At 39.5% G+C, this 21,180-nt stretch overlaps 2 protein-coding genes across 4 annotated transcripts; both read right to left on the reverse strand.

Moving 5' to 3' along the window:
• Positions 1 to 364: 364 nt before the first annotated feature.
• On the reverse strand, positions 365 to 13,004 carry DR1 (down-regulator of transcription 1). Its single transcript, XM_051624369.1, has 3 exons — positions 12,367 to 13,004; positions 6,755 to 6,918; positions 365 to 2,506 (listed from the first exon to the last, which is right to left on the reverse strand). Exons 1-3 carry the CDS (start codon positions 12,584 to 12,586, stop codon positions 2,360 to 2,362), a joined length of 531 nt encoding a protein of 176 aa, XP_051480329.1. The 5' UTR covers positions 12,587 to 13,004; the 3' UTR covers positions 365 to 2,359.
• Positions 13,005 to 14,392: 1,388 nt separating this feature from the next.
• Positions 14,393 to 19,694, reverse strand: LOC127386817 (retinol dehydrogenase 8-like). Of its 3 annotated transcripts, XM_051624368.1 has the most exons (4): positions 18,657 to 18,743; positions 17,325 to 17,490; positions 16,992 to 17,175; positions 14,393 to 15,243 (listed from the first exon to the last, which is right to left on the reverse strand). In XM_051624368.1, the coding sequence occupies exons 2-4, from the start codon at positions 17,357 to 17,359 to the stop codon at positions 15,010 to 15,012; spliced, it is 453 nt and encodes a 150-aa protein (XP_051480328.1). In that variant the 5' UTR covers positions 17,360 to 17,490; positions 18,657 to 18,743; the 3' UTR covers positions 14,393 to 15,009. The 3 variants fall into 3 exon arrangements, with proteins under 3 accessions (XP_051480328.1, XP_051480325.1, XP_051480326.1); XM_051624365.1 differs by lacking the exon at positions 17,325 to 17,490 and having other exon boundaries at positions 18,657 to 19,694; XM_051624366.1 differs by having other exon boundaries at positions 17,325 to 18,750.
• Between the last annotated feature and the right edge of the window lie 1,486 nt (positions 19,695 to 21,180).

Here is a 21,180-nt window from a genome sequence, read left to right on the forward strand (position 1 = left end):
CATATATTATTTTCCCAGCCTCTGCCTGTGGTCTTTCACTTTGTTAAACTGACAGTATTTCAGCAGGTTATGCCTAATCTATAGAGGGTTTGTCTGACTTTTCAAGTTAAGAAGGTCAGATTATAAAAATCTGTATATACAAAATGCAGTTCCCAGGAAGAAAAAGAGATCAAGCCCAGAAATATTGTTTGCAAGTTTTAATAACCCCAGTGAACAGCAATGCCATCCAACAGCACTCGAGTTGCAAAGACTTTGGTCACAAAGTTTGGTGTTCAGTGGGTCAAAATAACAGCAGAGTTTAAGTAGCCTTTTTTCTTTATAAATGCAATGAAGAAGACAGACTGTTCATTAAATATAAAAGCAATTTTATAAAAACACATCAGAATTTTATTGCTTGAAGAATACAGCATATGAAAAAGCACAAGAATGTCCAAAAGAAAGGTCACAAAGATCCAAACATACTACACCATACATACCAGATGCAGTAAAATGTTAACCTGAATTCTGCATCAGAAAATAAAGGTGTGAAAATATACCTAATATTATTTAAAACAAAAAGACTCATTTAAAATAGAAAGTGTGATGGTGTTACAGTACAAATTAGAAAAGCCAACACTGCACATTAACATTGTATCACTAGACTAGAATTTCTACCTTTGGTACTTAAACCTTTACAGAAAACCACTTCCTCAGTCAAACTTTGCCTACCATATTTAATATAGAATCCATGAAAGGGTTTTTGTTTTGTTTTTTCTTTTTTAAACTTAAACATCCAAACAGATACTCTTCCGAGTTTTCACTGCATTGATGCACTTAAGGAAGTGTTCACGTTTGTTCAATATGCAACTTAATGGATCTCAAATTCAAATCAGAAGTCACTATGGGACTGCGATTGGAATATATGCCAGTTGTACCTTATTCAGATCTCTATGTAAAAATGGGAACACCATTTTCTGCTTGCATCATTACTTTAACAGTTAGACTGCTGCAGCCCTCCTCAAGAATTCTAACTAGAGCAACTTGTTGAGGATGTAACTTAATAAAACAATCCACATGGTTAGAGAGCTATGGGATCATCTCCAGCAGCATATAAGTGGCTTTTCTAGTCTGCTCAGATTAGTGTACCAGAAGATATGCCAGTATTACTTCAAGTAACACATTAAAACTCAGCAATGGAAACTACTGTGCTTTATTTCAACACAAAGAACAGCTGCTCATCCATTAATCAACAGAATTTTCAAATAAACTATCAAAAGGACTACTACATCATTTCTGTTCCATGTATTGCTGATCACTCTTGGGGAACAGTTCATCAAACACCTCACCTACGAACCAATCTGAATGAAGAAAATGTTATCTTTCAACAAGGTATCTTAGTAATCCAGTGGCACTCTAGTCTGGAGAATGTTAGCATTATGCTGACAACGATGACTAAACAAGGTTAAATAAATTCCCTCTTTTATGGTAAATATATGCTGTTAGCTTCAGCTTTTGAGTTCTTATAGGCTTGAATACTTAATCCTTCCCAGTTACATCAGTGGAACTAAAACAATGCTGTTTCATCAAGTTCCAGCTTGCATTTCAACAATATGAATAGATCTGGACTACGAAATACCATCAACAAGAGTTAACATTACATTGGAGTGAAATAATAGAAGAGCTGGGTCTTCAAACCAGGCAGTCTTTTGAAGGGAAATATTCAGTAAGGACTGTCAAAGGATGCAATAATAAAACCATAGGTTTATTTTTTTTCACCCCTATACAAAAACATGACTGAATTTGTACAACTCCATTAAACATACCTTTTCCTGGGTGAAAATGTATAATTTTCAAATTTTAGCAAGTGTGGGTTTTGAGCATATATAATATTTATTGCCATATACATCCTCATTTTAAAAAGAACTAAGAATTCAGACTCTATTATGCTGAACTCTGTTTTTTCCCATTAACAGATTATGTCTAGTGTATCACTCGCCCAAAAAACAATTAAAAATTCTAAGTAAGATTTTATAGTTTAGTTAAAAGGGAAGAAATGCAAATGTGGATTTAGAGCTTTTTGTATAAATCTCACTATATTTTATAAACTCGTTGTTTATTGTAACACTGTTTATTGATCAAATAAATGACGCACTATCTAAAATTTCCATATACACCATTAAAAATCCAAAGTTGATATGATACTGAACCTTAAATCTTCAAGAGTTCAAAAAAGACATACATGTACAGCACACAACAGCAGACACCCCTAGAATACCAATTGCCAGTCCATGATGCATACAAACTTACAGGTAAGCATTCATTTCACTGTTTTCATTGTGCAGGAAAAATATTTTGTAAAGACAAACTCAGCTGGTGAATTTCAGATATCATCTTCATCATCTTCATCCTGAGAGGATCCTGCCTGATTGGATGCACTGGCTGAGGCAGCAGCAAGTTGTGCCTGTTGAGCTGCTTGTTGCATCTGTAGCCATTCCTGCTGCGCCAGCTCTGCTTGCTGTTGTCTAGCCTAAAGACATGAATTTAATTGTTAAGGCCATACATAGCTTGAGAAGATTCTCTAGATCACATCATCTTTAAAAGCAGTTTTATCTGCACCTGCAGATTCCTTTCCTATAATTTTTATTAATTGTATGTATAAAAGCACATCTGGAAGTACCTTAGTTACTTTTACCAAGATGTTTAGCTATAGTCTGTCTTCCTTGGAAGAGGCCACCATTTGGAGGATTTACAGTTACAAAAACAAGAGGCAGGAGCTAGTGTACATAAGTTGTATTGTAAGGATTCTGCTGAACCACTTTCTAATGAAAAAAATTAACTGAGGCAAAGTAATGGAAACTTTAGACTTCAATGTCAAGGGTTCTTAACATTTAATCACAGTTCAGAGATAAGAACAGCCCTAATTTATTGATTATAAATACTAAAACTTGCAATTATGTAATCATCCAGCTGTACCACAAAGACACACTGTTACAAAAACAAAGCCAGCTATTATCTTACTTTGTGAAGCAATTTTTGGAAAATAGAGCAATGGAAGATCTTCTCAAATTCAGGTATGCAGATTGAGGATGGCTTTGCTACCAAAAGGTAGTCCTTTACTGAAAGGTACAAGATGTCCTAACAAAACACTTCAAATAATACAACTTGTGACCTCTAATTTTTCTATCCAGAGTTTTCACTTTTTTCTCAGTGACTACTGTGGATTTCAACAGGATACTAGTCAATTTTGTTGAAGTTAAAACTTCTATTTCTATTTTGAGTATAAACATTAGGAAAAAGTTCTTAAAAGTAAAAATCTTAAGTATTCTTTACTTTTCTACTTTTACAAGTCATCACTAAAACTGAATTGTTTCCTTTCTAATCCCACTGCACTCACTGAGGTTTCCAATATTTCCCAAAACATCAACAAATTTTACAGTTTTGCAAAGTTCAAGATGCCAGAAGATTATGCTTTGGAAAACTATCAAAACCAATTTATCTACTTAGCAAAGTGAAAAAATTAGAGTCTTCTCTTGGAAGAAGTGTCACATTTCCCCAGTCTATTCTAGCATTAAAAGAAAATACTTTTACAGAGGTAGACATTTTTTCTCAATTAAGACTTTTAAGTATTTCAAACTTCAAGTGTTAGTGAAGTTACAAGGCTTGGAAAACAACTTAAAACACTGTACAGTTTTCAAGAAAGGAAGACAGCAGCATTTGTACACATAGAAAAGGCATAAATATTTATCACAGACAAGATAACAAGGCTCCCTGCTGACACTGCTACAATTACATTTACTGTACACTCAATAAGGTGATACACATGCACACACAAGGGAATAGGGGCTCAGCATTTCACACTGGATGGATTATTTTGTCAGCAGCTACCCTCTCTGCCAAATGTATAATGAGATCACATAGCCATTTCAAAAATGGGGGGGAAAATCCATTGAGTTGACTAAGAAGCTTTATAAAGCACCTGGTAAACTTAGTTCACTTATTGTACAGAGGAACTTCAGCGAAGAAACCTCAAAAAAACCAAACCCAAATCTGTGAAGGCCCTCATATTACAAAGAAACTTTTAGACTTACATGAAAATGCAGTAGGCTGCCCAGGGAGGTTGTGGATCCTTCATCTCTGGAGATCTTCAAAACCCACCTGGACGCAGTCCTGTGTAAAGTGCTCTAGGTTATCCTACTTCAGTGGGAGAGTTGGACTAGATGATCTCTAGAGGTCCCTTCCAACTCCAGCAATTCTGTGATTCTGTGAATATCGGGCTAAGCCATTTTAGTGACTTCAAATATTTACAATCATCCAAGTTACAGAATCATAGAATGTTAGGGGCTGGAAGGGACCCTAGAGATCATCTAGTCCAAACCCCCTGCCAAAGCAGGATCACCTAGGGCAGGTCACACATGAACACATCCAGGCAGGTTTTGAAAGTCTCCAGAGAAGGAGACTCTACAACCTCTCTGGGCAGCCTGTCACATTCACAAGTAAAGAAGTTTCTCCTCACATTGAGGTAGAACTTCCTATGTTCTAGCTTATACCCACTGCTCCTTGTCCTATTACTGGGCACCACCAAAAAGACACTGGCCCCTTCCTCTTGACACTAACCCCTCAGATATTTATAGACATTAATAAGATCCCCTCTCAGCCTTCTCAAGACTAAACAGCCCCAGTTCTCTCAGCCTTTCTTCATAGGAGAGATGTTCAAGTCCCTTTAATTATTCTCTCAGCTCTCCACTGGACTCTGTACAGTAGATCCCTAACTCTTGAACTGGGGAGCCCAAAATTGGATGCAGAATTCAGGTGCGGTCTCACCAGGGCAGAGTAGAGGGGGAGGAGAACCTCACTAGACCTGCTGAACACACTTTTCTTAATGCACCTGAGGATACCACTGGCTTTCTTGGTCACAAGGGCACACTGCTATCCCACGGATAACTTACTGTCCACTAGGACTCCAAGGTCTTTCTCCACAGAGCTGCTTTCCAGCAGGACAACCCCTAATCTCTACTGGTGCCTGTTGTTATTCCTCCCCAGATACAGGACTCTATGCTTGTCCTTATTGAACTTCATGAGGTTCACCTTTGCCCAGCTCTCTAGCCTGTCTAGGCATCAAAGATTCATAGCATTAACAGTCAAGTACTTTAAAACTTGAGCAAGAAATCAGCTTTAGTGTCATGCTCTAGAATATTAACAAGATTAGCACAAAGAAAACGAATATGCACTTGTATATCAATTTTTAAGAATAATTACAGTGTGTACCTCCAACAGTGCATCACAACTAGTATTTTTAAACAGTCATCTTGTAATCTAAGCAAAAAATTTCCGTGTTGCCAAAGACTTCTTCAAAATAATTAATACAATATTGTCAAACGTGCATGCATTGCCTTAATTTAAATATTAAGGAACACTAATTATATATATACATATATATGTTATAAATAGAACATATCTTCAGAGGTCATTCCTTAGATAAAGTGTGGCTTACATAAGGTAATAATGGTTCAACATTTTTTTTTAATTATTATTTTTTTAATGTTACTCAGGAGCTAGTACTCCCTTAACACATTTTATCTTTTCTTTTGTACACCCTGCTAAGTTATTTGAACAAAAGTAAAAAAAATACATGAAACTCAGTATTATTTGTAAATCTCACCCTTAATCCAGAAGCAGCCACACTGGCCTTTCTTATGTTAATACAGTCAAACACGTTTGGCACACATGAATTTATCGTAACTAGTTCACTGCATGCTGACAACAGCTATGTGGTAGACCAAACTTTTAAATGCCTTAAAATTCTTCATACAATTAAGATTTTAAAAAGCTGGCATGTTGTAATTTGAAAAACACCAGTTGTTATTTTTGCAAGATGCAAGTATAGCAAAGGGCAGAGAATCACAATAATCAGACATGATTAACACATAACTGAGTAAGCATTTTTACCAGAGGAAATTAAAGTAAGCAAATTGAGAAAATAACTCATGCCTTGGGTAAGAGGAAAGAGAAATCCAAGATAATTGTAATCTCACTTAGTTTAGAGAATGCTTTTCTTATCAAACTAAGAACAGTAGAAAGAAAGATGGTGTAGAAAGATAAACAAATAAAGGTGGCTTCTGGTCATTTGTACTTGGAGATGTTCACACACTATCTGGAAAAGCTGGGAGGGGAGAAGGCTGGGATGAAGAAGAGCGTGTGTGTGTGCATCCACGTGCACCGTATTTGCAGACAAATACTCTTCCTATGCCTGAATGGCCTCTTTAAAAATTTACACATTAATTCACTCAATTAGTCTTCCCAAGGGTAAAGGAAGATAATAAAGGACAAATTAGAAATTTTGAATTATTAAATGTTTCTTTCAAAGCCTAAGAAATAACATCTGTGCAGCTGACCAGAAACAGGAAATATCTTCTCACTTACTAATGTGTTAAAACTGGTCAATTCATAGAACACTATCATTCTTTTACTTCCTCAGCCACATAATTTTTAATGGAAATACCTATGTAGCAGCAAAACCCCATGCTTTTTAAACCTATGGTATAAAATTTGTTGTATACAAAATCCAGTATGTCAAATCACAGAAGTAACAAGTAGCATCATCTTATTTGTTGACTTTACCTTCCCCAGTTCAGACAGGCCAAGATCAATAGCATCTTAGATGCCACAGCAATTCACAAGGAAGGGGATCTTCGTGAGGTGTGCACATGTTTTTGTGGCATTAGATCTGCAGCATCGTTTATTCCAACCTCAAGAGCACAAGTATTGCTTCACTTACTTTTGCAAATAATTCCTGTTGTTGCCTTAGAAGCTCTTCTTCCGGAATGCCAAGGTTCTCCAAGCGTGAACTGGCCTTTCTTCTCTTTAGTGCTACTGTTTTGCATTCTTGTAAGACTTCTTTTACTTCACTGATATAGGAGCCAAAGCCCAAACTTTCTAGTGCTAGAAAGAAAGAAAGAAAATAAAGTGTTTGTCTTTTACAAAGCTTCTGATTATAGATATAAATTTACTTATTTAAAAGATTAAATGAAATAAGTAAGAAGTTTTATCACTTTTCTATCTGGTGATGAAAATAATATTCAAAAGATTTGACAGTTATTTTTCCCTGTGTCTTCTCCTATGCCATTTAAGAGTGCATATTTTCAGGCTAGAAAAAAATAAGTTTAGTCAAGTACAACCCAAGAAGTCCACACATGCACAGGATTCAAGGCTTTCAGATACATCTCACTAGAGACAGGCACTATTCTTCAAAAGAGCTTTCTCCCATCTTCTAACACATCAGAATCAAGCAAAAATTATACAACTAATCAATCAGTCCTTTCCATCTGAATCATTAACACTTAATATCTCAGGGATTCTCTTTTCAGTTTTGTTTCCAGTCTTGAGTAGAAGGTAAATAAGCAACCTATAACAGAGCAAAAACGATGCATCTAAAATCATCACAGATCTTTCATCAAGACAAAAAAAGTAAGTACTAGCGAAGACATAAAAATCTTAGCCTTTGTCTCAACATCTAAATTCACATTTCAAGAGCCAAGAAGCTAAAAAATGTGTAGTTCACACATATAAAGTTATATAAAACAATGTATGTGCTCTTTATTGCTTTCTTTTTCAACAGAAACCTTTTATCTCTATGTTGAAGTGTATTCAGAAACAAAAATCTTGCACTTTTATCTGCCTAAAGAAATCTGAAATCCAGCTACACGCTGCAACAATAGTTTTTTTAAAGAATGCAAAACTAAGAGGAAGGATTATAAAAATAGTAGAACTTGTGAAAAAAGGCACACTCTGTTTCCTGGTTCACCATTTACTACAGTATGTCTCAACACATACACACCCCAAAGTGGAACCTATTATAGAATACACTAGATGTATTACATAAACCAAAATTATCCTAGAAACAAGTTTTATTTTAATAAAACACCTGGTTCATTTCCAGTATTTATACAAATCAATTTTCCTTATAGAATGATAGTTGGTTTAAGATTTAAATACAGGAAGATAAATGTTACATCACAAGCTGTTCAAGAAATAGCTCTCAAAGAAACTGCACAACAGCAAATGTCAACAACTTGTTATAAACAAGCTCTCAGTTACATGAACTCAGACTATATTCTAACATTAATTTTGTAACTAACCTTTTCCTACCCGTAATTACAGCAGCATACCATTGTACCACCTAAACAATAACTGAAAGGCTGTAAGTTTTCAGCTTCCAACCTGTACTCAAGGAAACAGTTAACACATTGGCTTCAATAGGGCAGTACAGTAAAGCTGTCTAGTCACACAGGACTGCAATTCTTTTAACAGATAACATATTTATATACCTATTTCTTAAGAAAAATAAAGTTAAAAGACTAAGAGATAATAAAATAAATTCAGAGACAGTATGACAGTTCAGCCTCAATCCACACAGACACTGGAAACTTTTTTTTTCAATTAGCTCACAGTTTCTATGAGAATTACTCAAAACCTTCAGAAAGTAGCTTAATCCAAGTGCAGCAGATAGGCTGCAAAGCCACATCCATAACTGGTTAGCTAAGCAGCTTATAAATATTTAAGAACTCATTCAATTTTAAAATGTAAACAATATTTAGAGTAAACTACCCAAAGTGTTTTTTTTAAGCAAACTATAAAATTTTAAGAACTCTGTAAGTCTAACATCACTAAGACAAATCATCATAGCAAATTCAGAAGTGTTCATCAAAAGAACTTTCACAGTGATCATCAGGGTTTACAACCTGCTGCTTCAGAGTATGAACAACTACCCAACTTGAAGTTAACAGCAAGATGTGTTTTTACAGAAATTTTAAATGGCCTTTGAAAGAAAATAAATTGAAAGAACTTCGAGTTATGTATCGAATATAGCACACACAAAAAAAAAGGAAGAAAATGTGTTATATAACCAACACACATCTATACAATTTTTCAACATAATAAAGTTATGAAGAACCTTATATGCACCATAGGTCTAGCGCATAAAAATTCTGTTAAAGGCGAAATTACTCAAGAAATGTACTATGCTCTTGAAACACATCAAGGCTTTACAGAGCACATGCATGGAAGGAATATTAATCCCTTTATACAAGCATAGTGCTAAAATGTGGGACAAGTTATTATTGCTTTAGCAGAGCTACTGTTCCACCAAGATTCAGAATTCTTCTGTTTCTGGAGTCTGAAATCTACAAGTCTACCCAACTTGCTGAAAAAATGGTATCTTAAGGAGGTTAGAATGTTCACACCAAATTTAACCAATTGAATCCCAAGACAAAGCATCTGAGGTCTGGCTCATATTTACAAACATGAAATAATAACTAAGGTTTCCTGTTTCCTTCCACTCTTAAAGACTGCATGAAGGTACAGACCTCTGATTAATCTGTTAAGCATAATTAGTTGCACATTTCTTTTTAATACAATCAGGTCACACATATCTGAGATTTTAAACTTTTTGTTCCTTTCAAGGGAGCATAAATTATAATAGTAGTTTGGGGTTTTTTTAACATTAGATGCTAATATAAACACTGTCAGCATCCTAACAGCCAAAGAAAAGAAGTTACAAGATTTGCCATTAGTCCACAGCCTACCTTACTGCACAACAGTTCTATGTAGAAAAAGTAACCATAATAATCAACTTCAGAAAAATGATGATTTAACTTCTCACCATTTTCAGAATTCAATGGAAGTTTAATCATAGAATGGTTTGGGTTGGAAGGAACCTTAAAAATCATCTAGTTCCACCCTCCCTGCTACTGGCAGGAGCACTTCCCACTAGACCAGATTGCTCCAAGCCCCATCCAACCTGGCCTTGAACACTTCCAGGGAGCAGGCATCCACAACTTCTCTGAGCAACCTGTCTCCAGTGTCTCACTAGAATTTCTCACAAAAAGCCTGCCTTGTCAGAACTTGCATAACTAACAAATGACGTTATTCTCTGTTCCACGGTGGAAGGATATTCATTTGCTTATTAGAGTCTCAGAATCACAACCAAATTCCTAATGGTGGGATTCAACAACAGACATGGAGACTACCTCCACTTAGGACTATTAAGTAACCCTTATGCCTCCGGAGAAGCTGCTTTGTGTTTTATTGCAACCAGTGAGTGCCTAGCACAGTCTGAGCACCAAATCAGATCCCTCATGGGACACAAGCAGCCTCCGCTCTCTTTCCCCTGTGCTGGCGAGAGCACTGTGCCAGTCAAGTGTTTGTGCTTCCACACAATGAAACACAGCAGGGACTTCATCTCTCTGAACCATAACCCAGTGGTAGATGAAAGTGTTTTAGCTCAGCACATGGATACACAATTATTTTACTAGTGCAGCAAAGGAAGGCTGTCTGAAGCACCATGGCTGCCAAACACCTAAGCACAGAGAGGAAGGGCAGTCTCACAATACCTCTGATACAGTCCAATGGCAGGGTGTCACCAACTGCAAAGGCTCTCTTTCCCTGCCCTCCTTCCCAGTGAAATACCTGTCCTGCTCCTTGCTTCCAATTCAGTAACTTCTTGGTTACAGTAAGAGTTTGATCAGCAAACTCACCTGACAGAAAACTGTGCTCCCCATTAGATTCTCAAAAAGCAAGAGTGTTGCTTGGATCAGTAGTTGCTAGATATGGCTCTAGGGAATAAGAAGATTCCTCTTGGCAGTAGCTTGTGTTTAGACTAGACCAGGCGTAATGGGATGGCCATTAGCTTCATTTTACTTCTATATTAACTGGCTCAAGCACTTAAAAGGAACAAGATAACTGGATGGCCACAACAAACATTCTTGAATTACTTAATTTGTTAGCATTGTTGTCATGGAGCTACATTAAGAGTCAGTCAACACAGCCAGTCTCTAGAACGTATGAAGAAGGATGAAGACCCTGCAACCCTGTGCTGAGCTACACATTACTACTGCTTCCAAAATTAGCCATCTAAACCCTCATGCCTCACGGAGGGAACATCTGACCACTGACCAGCATCTGGAAGAAGCTAATAGCACACATACCTCCCTAACGATAAGTACAGCAGAAAAACCAAGAACAGCTCCTTCCACCTCCGGAGCATTATAAAAATTGATACATCTCCAAAGTCTTCCTTAGCAATATTCCTGTGTTAAGAACTGACCTAAAACATTTTGGTTGTTTGAAGAAACCATCCATGTATTTAGAAGACCATAACCAAAGCCTGCTTCCACGTGCAAGCCCAAGTTTTATCCTACACAGGAGCAGACATGATCTTTAAGGTTGAGGACAATAAAGAATTCATGCATGAAAGTAGTTTTGCCCAGTAGCAGCATTACTTAGAAAACAGTTCACCTATTGCTACCCTAGGGTTAGTCTGGGTTTTTTGGAAAATAAATTGAAACCAAAAAGTGTGTGTACGTACTTTCCTCTGCTGTCCATAATCCAGTCAAGTACTTGAAACTCTTCTGATGAGTAAACTGATAAAACCCAAAGCAATCTGATTGTTTTGTGTTTTTTTTAAACAGATAATCACTACCAAAAAAAAAAGGTAACATTTTTAAAACTAACTTGATACCATCACAGTCCTGGAAATAGCTCTACTGCAAATGCTAGTGTTAATACATCTACCAGGCATCAGAATAAATTACTCTTTCACTATCATTCCTACAAACTTGTTTGCAGCAGACACTGGTATCAATAACCTTTGCTTGAGCAGCAAAGTGAATGATTCCGGATAAAAGATGTCTGTTGCAGAATTAAGGATGAGGCAACGAAACTCCTTGTTCGTGGCAGAATGTAAAGAAAAGCAAATGAGAGCACTCCTTTTTTCAAGCAAGGGGAAGTGGAAGTCAAGCAGAAAAGGATGCAAAGGCATAGGTAACGTTTAAATGCTTTCTACAAGAGATACAAATACTTAATTACAAACAATAAGACTCCACAGATAGCCCTACAAGAATATTTTACTCTTTAAAGGACTCAGACAAGACGACTCCGGTTTAACGCCTGGGCCCCACATACCCAATCACACACCTTTTGCCAGTATCCAATCAGAAAGACATTTAATAAGTTCAGGATTTTAAAGCATGCTGTAAAATAAACCTGCATAATCATTCGGAAAAGCAGACCTTGCTTCACAAGTATAAAAAGACAAAAGGATTCGGTGATTTCATTCAAAGCATCACAGACTCCTCCGAACCACACGATGAGGGCTGGTCCTGAGCATACTCAACAGCCGCTCTAACCACACAAAGACAACCTTCCCTTGCAATACGACTGACAGGCCAAACAACACACAGTTTTTCTCCAGACCCTTGTAGCTCCCTACCTTTTGTCTTTTCTATAGCTACAAGAAACCGGCGAGGAAAAAGCCGCAAGAGGACAGGAACGACTCAAAGCCCGAGCGACCCGTGGCGCCCGGGCCGAAGCACACCGCCTCCGGAAGCTCACCTTGTATGACGTGCTCCGGGGAGATGGTTTTTTTCTCCGATTTGTTGCAGATCTCGTTGGCCTCGGAGGAGATGAGGTGGATGAATTCAGTGCAGCAGTTCACCACCAGCTCCCGGGCATCGTTCGCCACGCGGACGTTGGGGAGCGTTTCTTTGATCATCTTGTTGATGGCAGCCCTGGGGATGGTGAGGTCGTCATCGTTGCCGGAGGACGAGGCCATCCTGGCTGCCGCTCGCTCCCCGCCAGGCGCTCGGCCCCGCTCACGGGCTCCCCTCCGCTGCCGCGCGGGGCTCCAGGGCGCGGGCACCGGCGCGGGGCGGGCGGGGCCGCAGGAGGCGACGCTGGGGGGGGGGGGGTGGGCGCCGCCGGACAAGCGCGGGGCCAGGGGCGGCTGCCAAAGCGGCCGGTGCGCGGGGCCGGGAAGGGCTGCTCAGGCTCAGGGCTCCCTCGGCCGCGGCGCCTGCCACTGCCGCCTCCGCCACATCCTTCGGGCGCCGCTGCCGCCGCCTTAAGAACAGTCCGAGGGAAGACGAGCCACTGAACCAGCGGCGCGGCTCGCTCGGCCTCCTGCCCCGGCGCCGGGCCCAGCGCGGCGGCCGCCAGGCGGAAACGGGCTGACTGCGGGCCCGACCTGCCAGGGACGCTGCTTCCGCCGGAAGTCGGAAGGCGCTTCCGCCGCCTGGCCCCTCCCGCCCGGGATGCGCCGGAAGCGCCGGAGGCGCGCGGCCCAGGAGGCAGCGGCACGTGCGGGCGGGAGGGGCTGGGGCTGGGAATGGGGGCTGGGAATGGGGGCTGGGGCTGGGAATGGGGGCTGGGAATGGGGCTGGGAATGGGGCTGGGAATGGGGGGCTGGGGCTGGGAATGGGGGCTGGGAATGGGGCTGGGAATGGGGCTGGGAATGGGGGCTGGGGCTGGGAATGGGGCTGGGAATGGGGCTGGGAATGGGGGGCTGGGGCTGGGAATGGGGGCTGGGAATGGGGCTGGGAATGGGGGCTGGGGCTGGGAATGGGGCTGGGAATGGGGCTGGTCCTCCCCCGAGACCAGAGACACGCACAGCTGGCGAGGCCGCGGCTGCGGTGCGGGCGGTGCGGGCCCCGCGCGGCTGGGGACGGGTCCGTGCCTGAGCCCTCCACGGGCAGCGACAGGGTCGGTCCCTGCCTCGGGGCAGAGCGGGATGAGCGGCCACGTTCCCTTCGGCCACAGCGCTCTTCGGCCACTTCATTCCTGCCGTCCCACGTGCAGCCTCGCTGCTGTTCTGCCCCCTCCACGCACTGATGCGGGGGTGCAGGCACGAGCCTGGAGCTCTGGAGAGAGCAGCGTGCGCTGCCCGCGGAACACAGGGACCCGACACCTCCAGCTGTGCTCAGGGCCGCTGGGGGCCCTGTCCTCCAAGCACTCCCTCGCCTGCAGCCCTAGGGAGGTCCCTACACACCTCCATACCTCCCCAGAAAGGTCATGACAGCAAAACAAGCCCAGCAGTTCCTGAAGTGCTTGGTACCTGCAGGAGCTGCCCACGCAGGCAGGTTACTGCCAGCCTTTGGGCAGGAGCAGGGCAGGGCCCCTGCAAGTCCCAGCAGGGAGTTAATATTTAGGCTGGGTGAGAAACCACTGAAGGGAAGAGAAAGCCAGTGCTTTTGTAACCCCAGTGAGCTCCAGCTGGGCTCTGAGCGAAACAAGGACTGCTGCTGGAATGTGCTGAGAAACCGCAGCCTGAAGGCCCAAGGAGCTGCAGGCTTTCATGGGGCAGCACTGAGGCCAAGCTGGAAGGCAGAGAACAAGACTGCCCTGGAGGAACAATACTTAAACCCAGGCCCCAGCTTAGCCTCATCTGAGTTGTAGGACTAGGGTGACAGAGAGAGAAAAGACCTCCTCCTCATGCTAGAATTTTGGTTTAACATGTACTTACTAGGATAGCTTGGAAAAGGAGAGCCTGTGGCTCAGCTTCAGCCACTCAAAGCACTGAAGGCATGCAATGGATTTATATTACTTCTTACTGATAAAATGTTGTTATTTTTGCAAAAAAATAATACCCAGACAGTAAGGAGTTATTTTAAGATGCTTTTAAGGAACATTTTATTATCCACTATGTGTAATATGCCAGTAACCATTGCATATAAAGGAAGCATTCAGAATGTTAGAATACATACAAATAATAAATATTCTAGTTGTAATGTTTTAAGATTGATGAGACTTTCTCATCTGTTACTGGTAAACAGACCTGATTTCTAACAATGAGAATGCTATTGTGATTGAGGAATTACTATTCTAATAAGCAAAAAATTATAATACTAAGAATCTACATACAGTACACATCTCAGTATGTATTATATTCTAACAAGTGAAGAGGATCAGGTTAATATTGAATACTCAATTATCAGTCAATGTTCATGCTCCTATGAAAGCATCTCTTTGTAATAAGCAAACACTAAATAGAATAAACCTATAGTTAGAGGATTTCAGTTTCAAGGTTCTGCAAACTGTGAAGTTCAAGGTAAATGCATTGAGCTGAATATCTTAGCTAAGCTCAAACAAATATCTTTAAAGCCTTCTCACAATTACAGAGCAAAGGCATTTGAATAACAACATACTGTGTTATCAGTAGCTACAACAAGTAATTCCAATTTGCACTGTATAATCTCAGACTTATTGTGAAGGTTTTCCCAGGTCAAAGCTCTTTCTACTTCTCCACCTTAGCAATTTGATGAAGTTAAGACTTGCACTGAAGATTTTGTCGTGATGAAAAACCATTTTGTAGAATATATCAATAGGTAGATCTCCGTTTGGATCTGCATATTTCAAAGTTGTCATTGGAGTATACAAGGTGTTGGTCTGATGGCGAAAAGGTGGGTTTTCTGCAAGAATTATCTTGACTGTATGCTGTCAAGAATGAGGAATAGAATTGTTAAAGAACCTTTACCAAAAAAAGTAAAATAAAAACCTACTTTTAAGCCTAGCAGAGGAAAAACGGGAAAATAAAGTGCTAAAGTGATGTAAAACCCAGTATGGAGTTTTATTAGAATTTAATTAGAATTTTTCATTAAAACATTTTTAAGGCCATAAGAGGTAGTACTTATTTATTCTTAGTCCTATTTCTGTTTATCTGTACCATGGTGATAGCACCTTACAGTTAAGTATCCTGAATATCCTCCAAATTACACCTACACAATAGGTAGATCCTTCCTTTTACAGTTCACAGGGAAATAACTGGATCAGTGCACTTGGCAGCAAAATCTGTGAACCTTCAGTGGACACTGCAGCTAGTCCTTTGCAGTAAGCACCTGAAATAACAGTCCCCTTCCACATCTTGCCTAAACTTGCCTTTCCGCAGGGAGCCCCAAGCACCAAAATCTATGTCCATGTATCTCCTATTGTGCCTTGGTGGTCTGGGGCAGCTGAACCAACTTCACATTAGCAGGGGAAGATGGAAAAGAGAGCAGCAGCTTTGACCAATGGGAACCCTGCGTAGGTGCATGGCAACACTGCAGAATGTTCAGACTTCACCAGATGATGTATAATGGCACATCGAGTGAGGAGAACTGGCTGAATGGCAGAGTGTACCCCCTGCTGATGATACAAAGCTGGGAGCAGTGGTTGATACACCAGAAGGCTGTGCTGCCATTCAGCAAGACCTGGACAACCTACAGAGTTGGGCAGAGAGGAACCTAATGAAGTTCAACACAGGCAAATGTAGGGTCCTGCACCTAGGGAGGAATAACACCATGCAGCAGTAAAGCTGCTCTGCGGAAAAAGACCTCGGGGTCGTGGTGGACAAGAAGTTAATAATGAGCCGGCAACGTGTCCTTGTGGCCAAGAAAGGCAATGGCATCCTGGGGTGCATTAAGAAGTGTGTCCAGCAGGTTGAGGGAGGTTATCCTCCCTCTCTACCTTAGTGAGGCCACATCTGGAGTACTTTGTCCAGCTCTGGGCTCCCTTATACAAGAAAGACAAAGAGGAGGGCTACAAGGATGATTAGGGGACTGGAGCATCTCTCTTATGAGGAAAAGCTGAGGAACACAGGTCTGTTTGGCCTGGACAGGAGAAGACTGAGGGGCAATCTTATCAACACTTAAAAATATCTAAAAGCCAGGTGTAAAAAAGATGTGGCCAGACTGTTGTTAGTGGTGCTCAGCCACAGGGCAAGAGAAAACAAGCACAAACTGTAACACAGGAAGTTCCATCTGAGCACGAGGAAAAACTTGTTTACTTTTTGGGGTAACAGAGTAGAAGAACAGGCTGCCCAGAGAGCTTGTGGAGTCTCCTTCTCTGGAGATACTCAAAACATGCCTGGATGTGATCCTATGCAACCTGCTCTGGCAGGGGGATTGGACTAAATCTCTAGAGGTGCCTTCCAATCCCTAACATTCTATAATTGTAATACCTCAGTGGCATTTAAATTTCAATTTAGTTGTCTTCACTACTTCAGAATGAACCTCCTTCAATATTCTAAAGGGCTTCATTTAAATCTCCAGATTCTCTTGAGTTTTCAAATGTAATTTAAAATTGTGTAAACTACATTTAATTAAATCTAATGCTTCTACCAAAAAAAACCACCAACCAAATAATTACAATTAATTTGAAAATTATTTTTTAAAAATCAACAAAAAAGAAGATGGAGGATGAGTTACCTCTGCAACATCTTCAGCACTTTGTCCCAGGCTCTGAAAAATTTGTTTGTAATTTTTAAGGTAAATATTAGTAAACATCTCAGCTGTTTCTTCATCTGCAGCTGAAAGATCCATTTTCATTCCATCTTCAAACACTTTTCTTTCAAACTCTGTAACCACTGGGCCTGGTTCAATCAAACTTAACCTGTTCAAAAAGCAAAGATATACTGGCTATTGACTGTCCTCCCTGGGAGATACACCTCCCTATCCTTCTCAAAAAATAATATTGAAGAGTTGTGCTGTATGTGTTACCAAATAATATTAAACTGTACATTCTGTAAAGGCAATCCATACCACATTGCTGCTCTCACGCTCCGACCCATCCACATGTAGCAGTAGAAATATGTGTAGCTTAAATTTCAGGGAAGTGCTGTTACTTAATTCATGGCAGAAGTGAGTGCAGTTGTTTCCTGCTGTCTCATAGTTGCAGAGTCTAGAGGTTGATTTATCCACAAGATAACTTATCAAATATTAAGGAAAATAATTAAAAGGATATTAACAAAATGCATTACTTTCTGGAAAAGATTCTTTGTTATAGCTTTCCCAAATCACTACTCAGTTTTTTCCCAGCTCTTTTCTCAGGCAGTAATTTCTCTCCACCACTATGTTTATCAAAACATTCTTTAGGATAGGACCTCTTCCAAGACTTCAGTTCTGACCAGGCCCTTCTTTAGAGCTAAATCAAGCTATTGACCTTGACAGCAGAATTCCAGAGGCTGCTGGAATTAAAGCCTTTTCTCTTGCATCACTCATCACACTGGACCTTGAACTTTTCCCAATTTACTTACTTTTTTTAACCTCCTTTTTTGCTGTATCTTATACTCTTGAGACCTTATTATGAATTCTGTTATATCCTGTGTATCATTAGAATATATTTATTTTAAATCTCTCCAAACTTTTTAAAGTGGTATGCAAAATCATAGTTTGGTTGCTGCTTTGTCTCTGAAACCCCATGAGAGCAGCTGTCTCTTCTCCCTCAGCTCAAGGACCAAATGCTTAGGCACATAGAGATGCAATGGATATTTAACAATGGTTGGACTTCACACAAAGAACAGTAGCAGAATGACATGAATGTGAATATGTGTGACAAATCAAACTCCAAAGTACCATAAGCAATTAACAGGACCATTCTCTTAAATACTGTCTTAAACTTTAAGAAATAGTACACCACATTCTTCTCACTTTCCTCCTACCTCCTGTTATTATAAGTGTCTTGTCCTGTGTTCCATTCTGATGGATTTCCACTTGCTCTGTCTGATGAGCCCCTGAACTTTTTTATCTGTGAATTCCCTATGAAGTCTGTTATCCTTTCTACAGGAAAATATTACAAGTTGATATTATAATTTTATTCCTATGATATTTTATGCAGGACCATTTTTTCAGAAGCTATATTAATTGTATTTTATCCAAAGCTAAACAGCCTTTAATTGTCCAAGATAACATGTTTATTTGAGCATCTAAATCTTTGCTTATGTAGACATTTCTATGCCTTTTGTGATGTACATTTTCTATGGGTTCCTCAGTTTGTTTCTCCTAGATAGCAGCAGGCTTTAATAATGTGTTTGCTAGCCCTAATATATTTTAAACTATCTAAAATATAATATTCCACCATGGATCAATACTTACTGCAGTTTGAACTTGAGTGCTTGTATAGCTAAACTTTCGCAGAATCCTTCCACCGCAAACTTAGATGCAGCATAAACATCATTAAATAAGATACCTGATGGTATAAAAAACCAACCAAAAAACATCCTGAGAATGTTATTGCATTCAACACACTAATAGCTTAGTTTTAAAAACTCGTATTTTAAAAATATTTCTGCAGTCTTGCTGGGAAAACAGTAGAAAAATCCTTGTGTAAACTGAATCTAAACACTGATTTTTTTTTTTAACCTGTGTTCTCAAAATTGCTTGTTCTAGCAAAGGATGCTTGACTAATAACTTCCCTCCTCCTAGCTGATGCTGTGATTTCTTTGGACTTCGTAGTCTAAGACATTAAAGTGTCTGTACTATAATACCATCTGCATGATTTACCAGCAAGACTTTAATGGGCTATAGATGAACATGGAAGCTGAGTACAAGCAAGAGATATGATTACACAAGAGATCCAGCTTGCATCCAAGTGGTTTAGAAAAAACACTACATCAATTCATGTAGGTGGATGGTAAGAATTGTATTAAACAGTAACAACTCTTGGAATTTGACTTGGGACCCTTGCTCACCAGAATAATCCAGGTAAGATCAATGCCACTGTTGTAAGAAGTGACACAAATACAGCTAGGCCAGATGTAACACCAGAGTAGGAGCATTATCATCTGTCACTAAAATTAGACTCTGTGGAGTTTTACAAGAATTTTTACAAGGTGGTACAATTGTCCAGGACATGATTGGATTTTACTCCATCATTATTGTGCAGAGGGAAGCAAGCAAGTTTGCCTATCTGCACTATCTTTTCCAAACAGGAAAGAGAAAGTAAACACTACACCCTGTTTTCTGGATAATAAAAATAACTATTTTTAAATAGATCAAAATAGCTAGTTTGAGTTAAAACTGAAACAAAAACACTCTGCAGGTTTTGTTGTTAAAATATCTTCTAAGTAGTTGTGTAGTAAAACACTTATTTTTTCCTGATAAAACAAAGTAAGCTTTAGATTTTGATTGCTGAACTCTTAGTTCAAACAAGCAAAACCAAAAAAAACCACCACAAAAACAACTTTGCCTTGTATTCCCATAACACTGCTTATTATAACTATATGCCCGCTCTTTCTCCTCTTCATGTCAGGCAAGATCTCCTTCAGGAGGCGAACCAGTCCAAAGAAGTTGGTATCCATCACAGTTTTCATTTCATCTATTGTCTGACATTCAATAGGTCCAATGAGTCCCATTCCAGCATTGCTCACTGCACAACATGGAAAACAATCATGAGCAAGAACCTCCACAAACATTAACTTGTAATCTTTTCTGGAAAGCATTTGAAAGTAAAATGAGGGTTAAGGATTAAATTATCCTTTGATAATCCTGAAAGAAAGGATTATAAGGCATTACTCTGTCACTAAAGCTTTGCAAATACAATTGACATTTCTGTGTTTGTCTTTTTAGTTATGCTTTTAATCCAATTGAAATTATCTGGTATTTTGCATTTTAACTGATTTATTTCTGATTAGTCCTTTTTCTCTTTAAATTATAAAAAAAATACAGGAGAATGAGCCAAGAATTATCTCTACTTATTTATCATTCACTATTAAAAATTGGAGACTAGAGTCAAAACTGTTAGGTAAGAACAGAAGTCTTCAATTCATTCCAAAAGGTGATAGACCAGACCATATTTTAGTCTGCTTTTTGCTGTTAACATTCACATATTCAGGAAAAACAAAACAAAACACCAAAAGCAAAAACAAACAAACCACAACACACACACTTCCACTGATTTTTATTTGCCTCCTGTATCTTTATAAGTGGGGAATGATTAACAGAATTGGCATTGTACACTATACCTAGTGTGTCAAATTAGAGTATAATACGATTTGCAGAAGCAGCTTATTAACCAGCGCTTTACTAATTAATCAAAATAAAGGCATATCCATAATTTTCTATTAGAGATGATTTAATAGTTGATGGTGTAATCCATTTCCATCTTACTAAGATATATTTATTTTTAGCAAAACAGCCTTAACACACTTGTTTAATGATTCGTAAGATACAACTACAATTCTCAATACAAAAAGGCAGTGCCCTTACTTTCTTTGCATTTGTTCTTTTACTTGCTAATTCCCAATTGCTGCTTGCTTAGTACAGAGAGCTTTTGCCTTCATTGTAAATAGGGCCACGTGTCTTTGATAAGGCAGAAAGTCTTGCACGTGAAGATGCCAATTTAGGCAAAAGTTATCCTCTCACACTGAGTAAAAAATGTGCCATGTTATCCAAGACACTTCTCTGTGATGCAGTTTTTCCTTTTTAAACAGGGAAAACAAGCTCATGTCTGCATGAAGCCTTAAGAATCTTCAACAGAATACACAATTTAATTATTATTACTTTGATAATTTAAAAATACAATAATGACACTTGTCCAGGGTATTTGAGGTGATGTTAAATAGAAAACCAATTTCTTTTCATAGCATACAGATCTCCTATACTTGCCTAGGACATCAAT

The sequence above is a fragment of the Apus apus genome, chromosome 7 (assembly GCF_020740795.1).
Source record: "Apus apus isolate bApuApu2 chromosome 7, bApuApu2.pri.cur, whole genome shotgun sequence".
NCBI lineage: Eukaryota > Metazoa > Chordata > Aves > Apodiformes > Apodidae > Apus > Apus apus.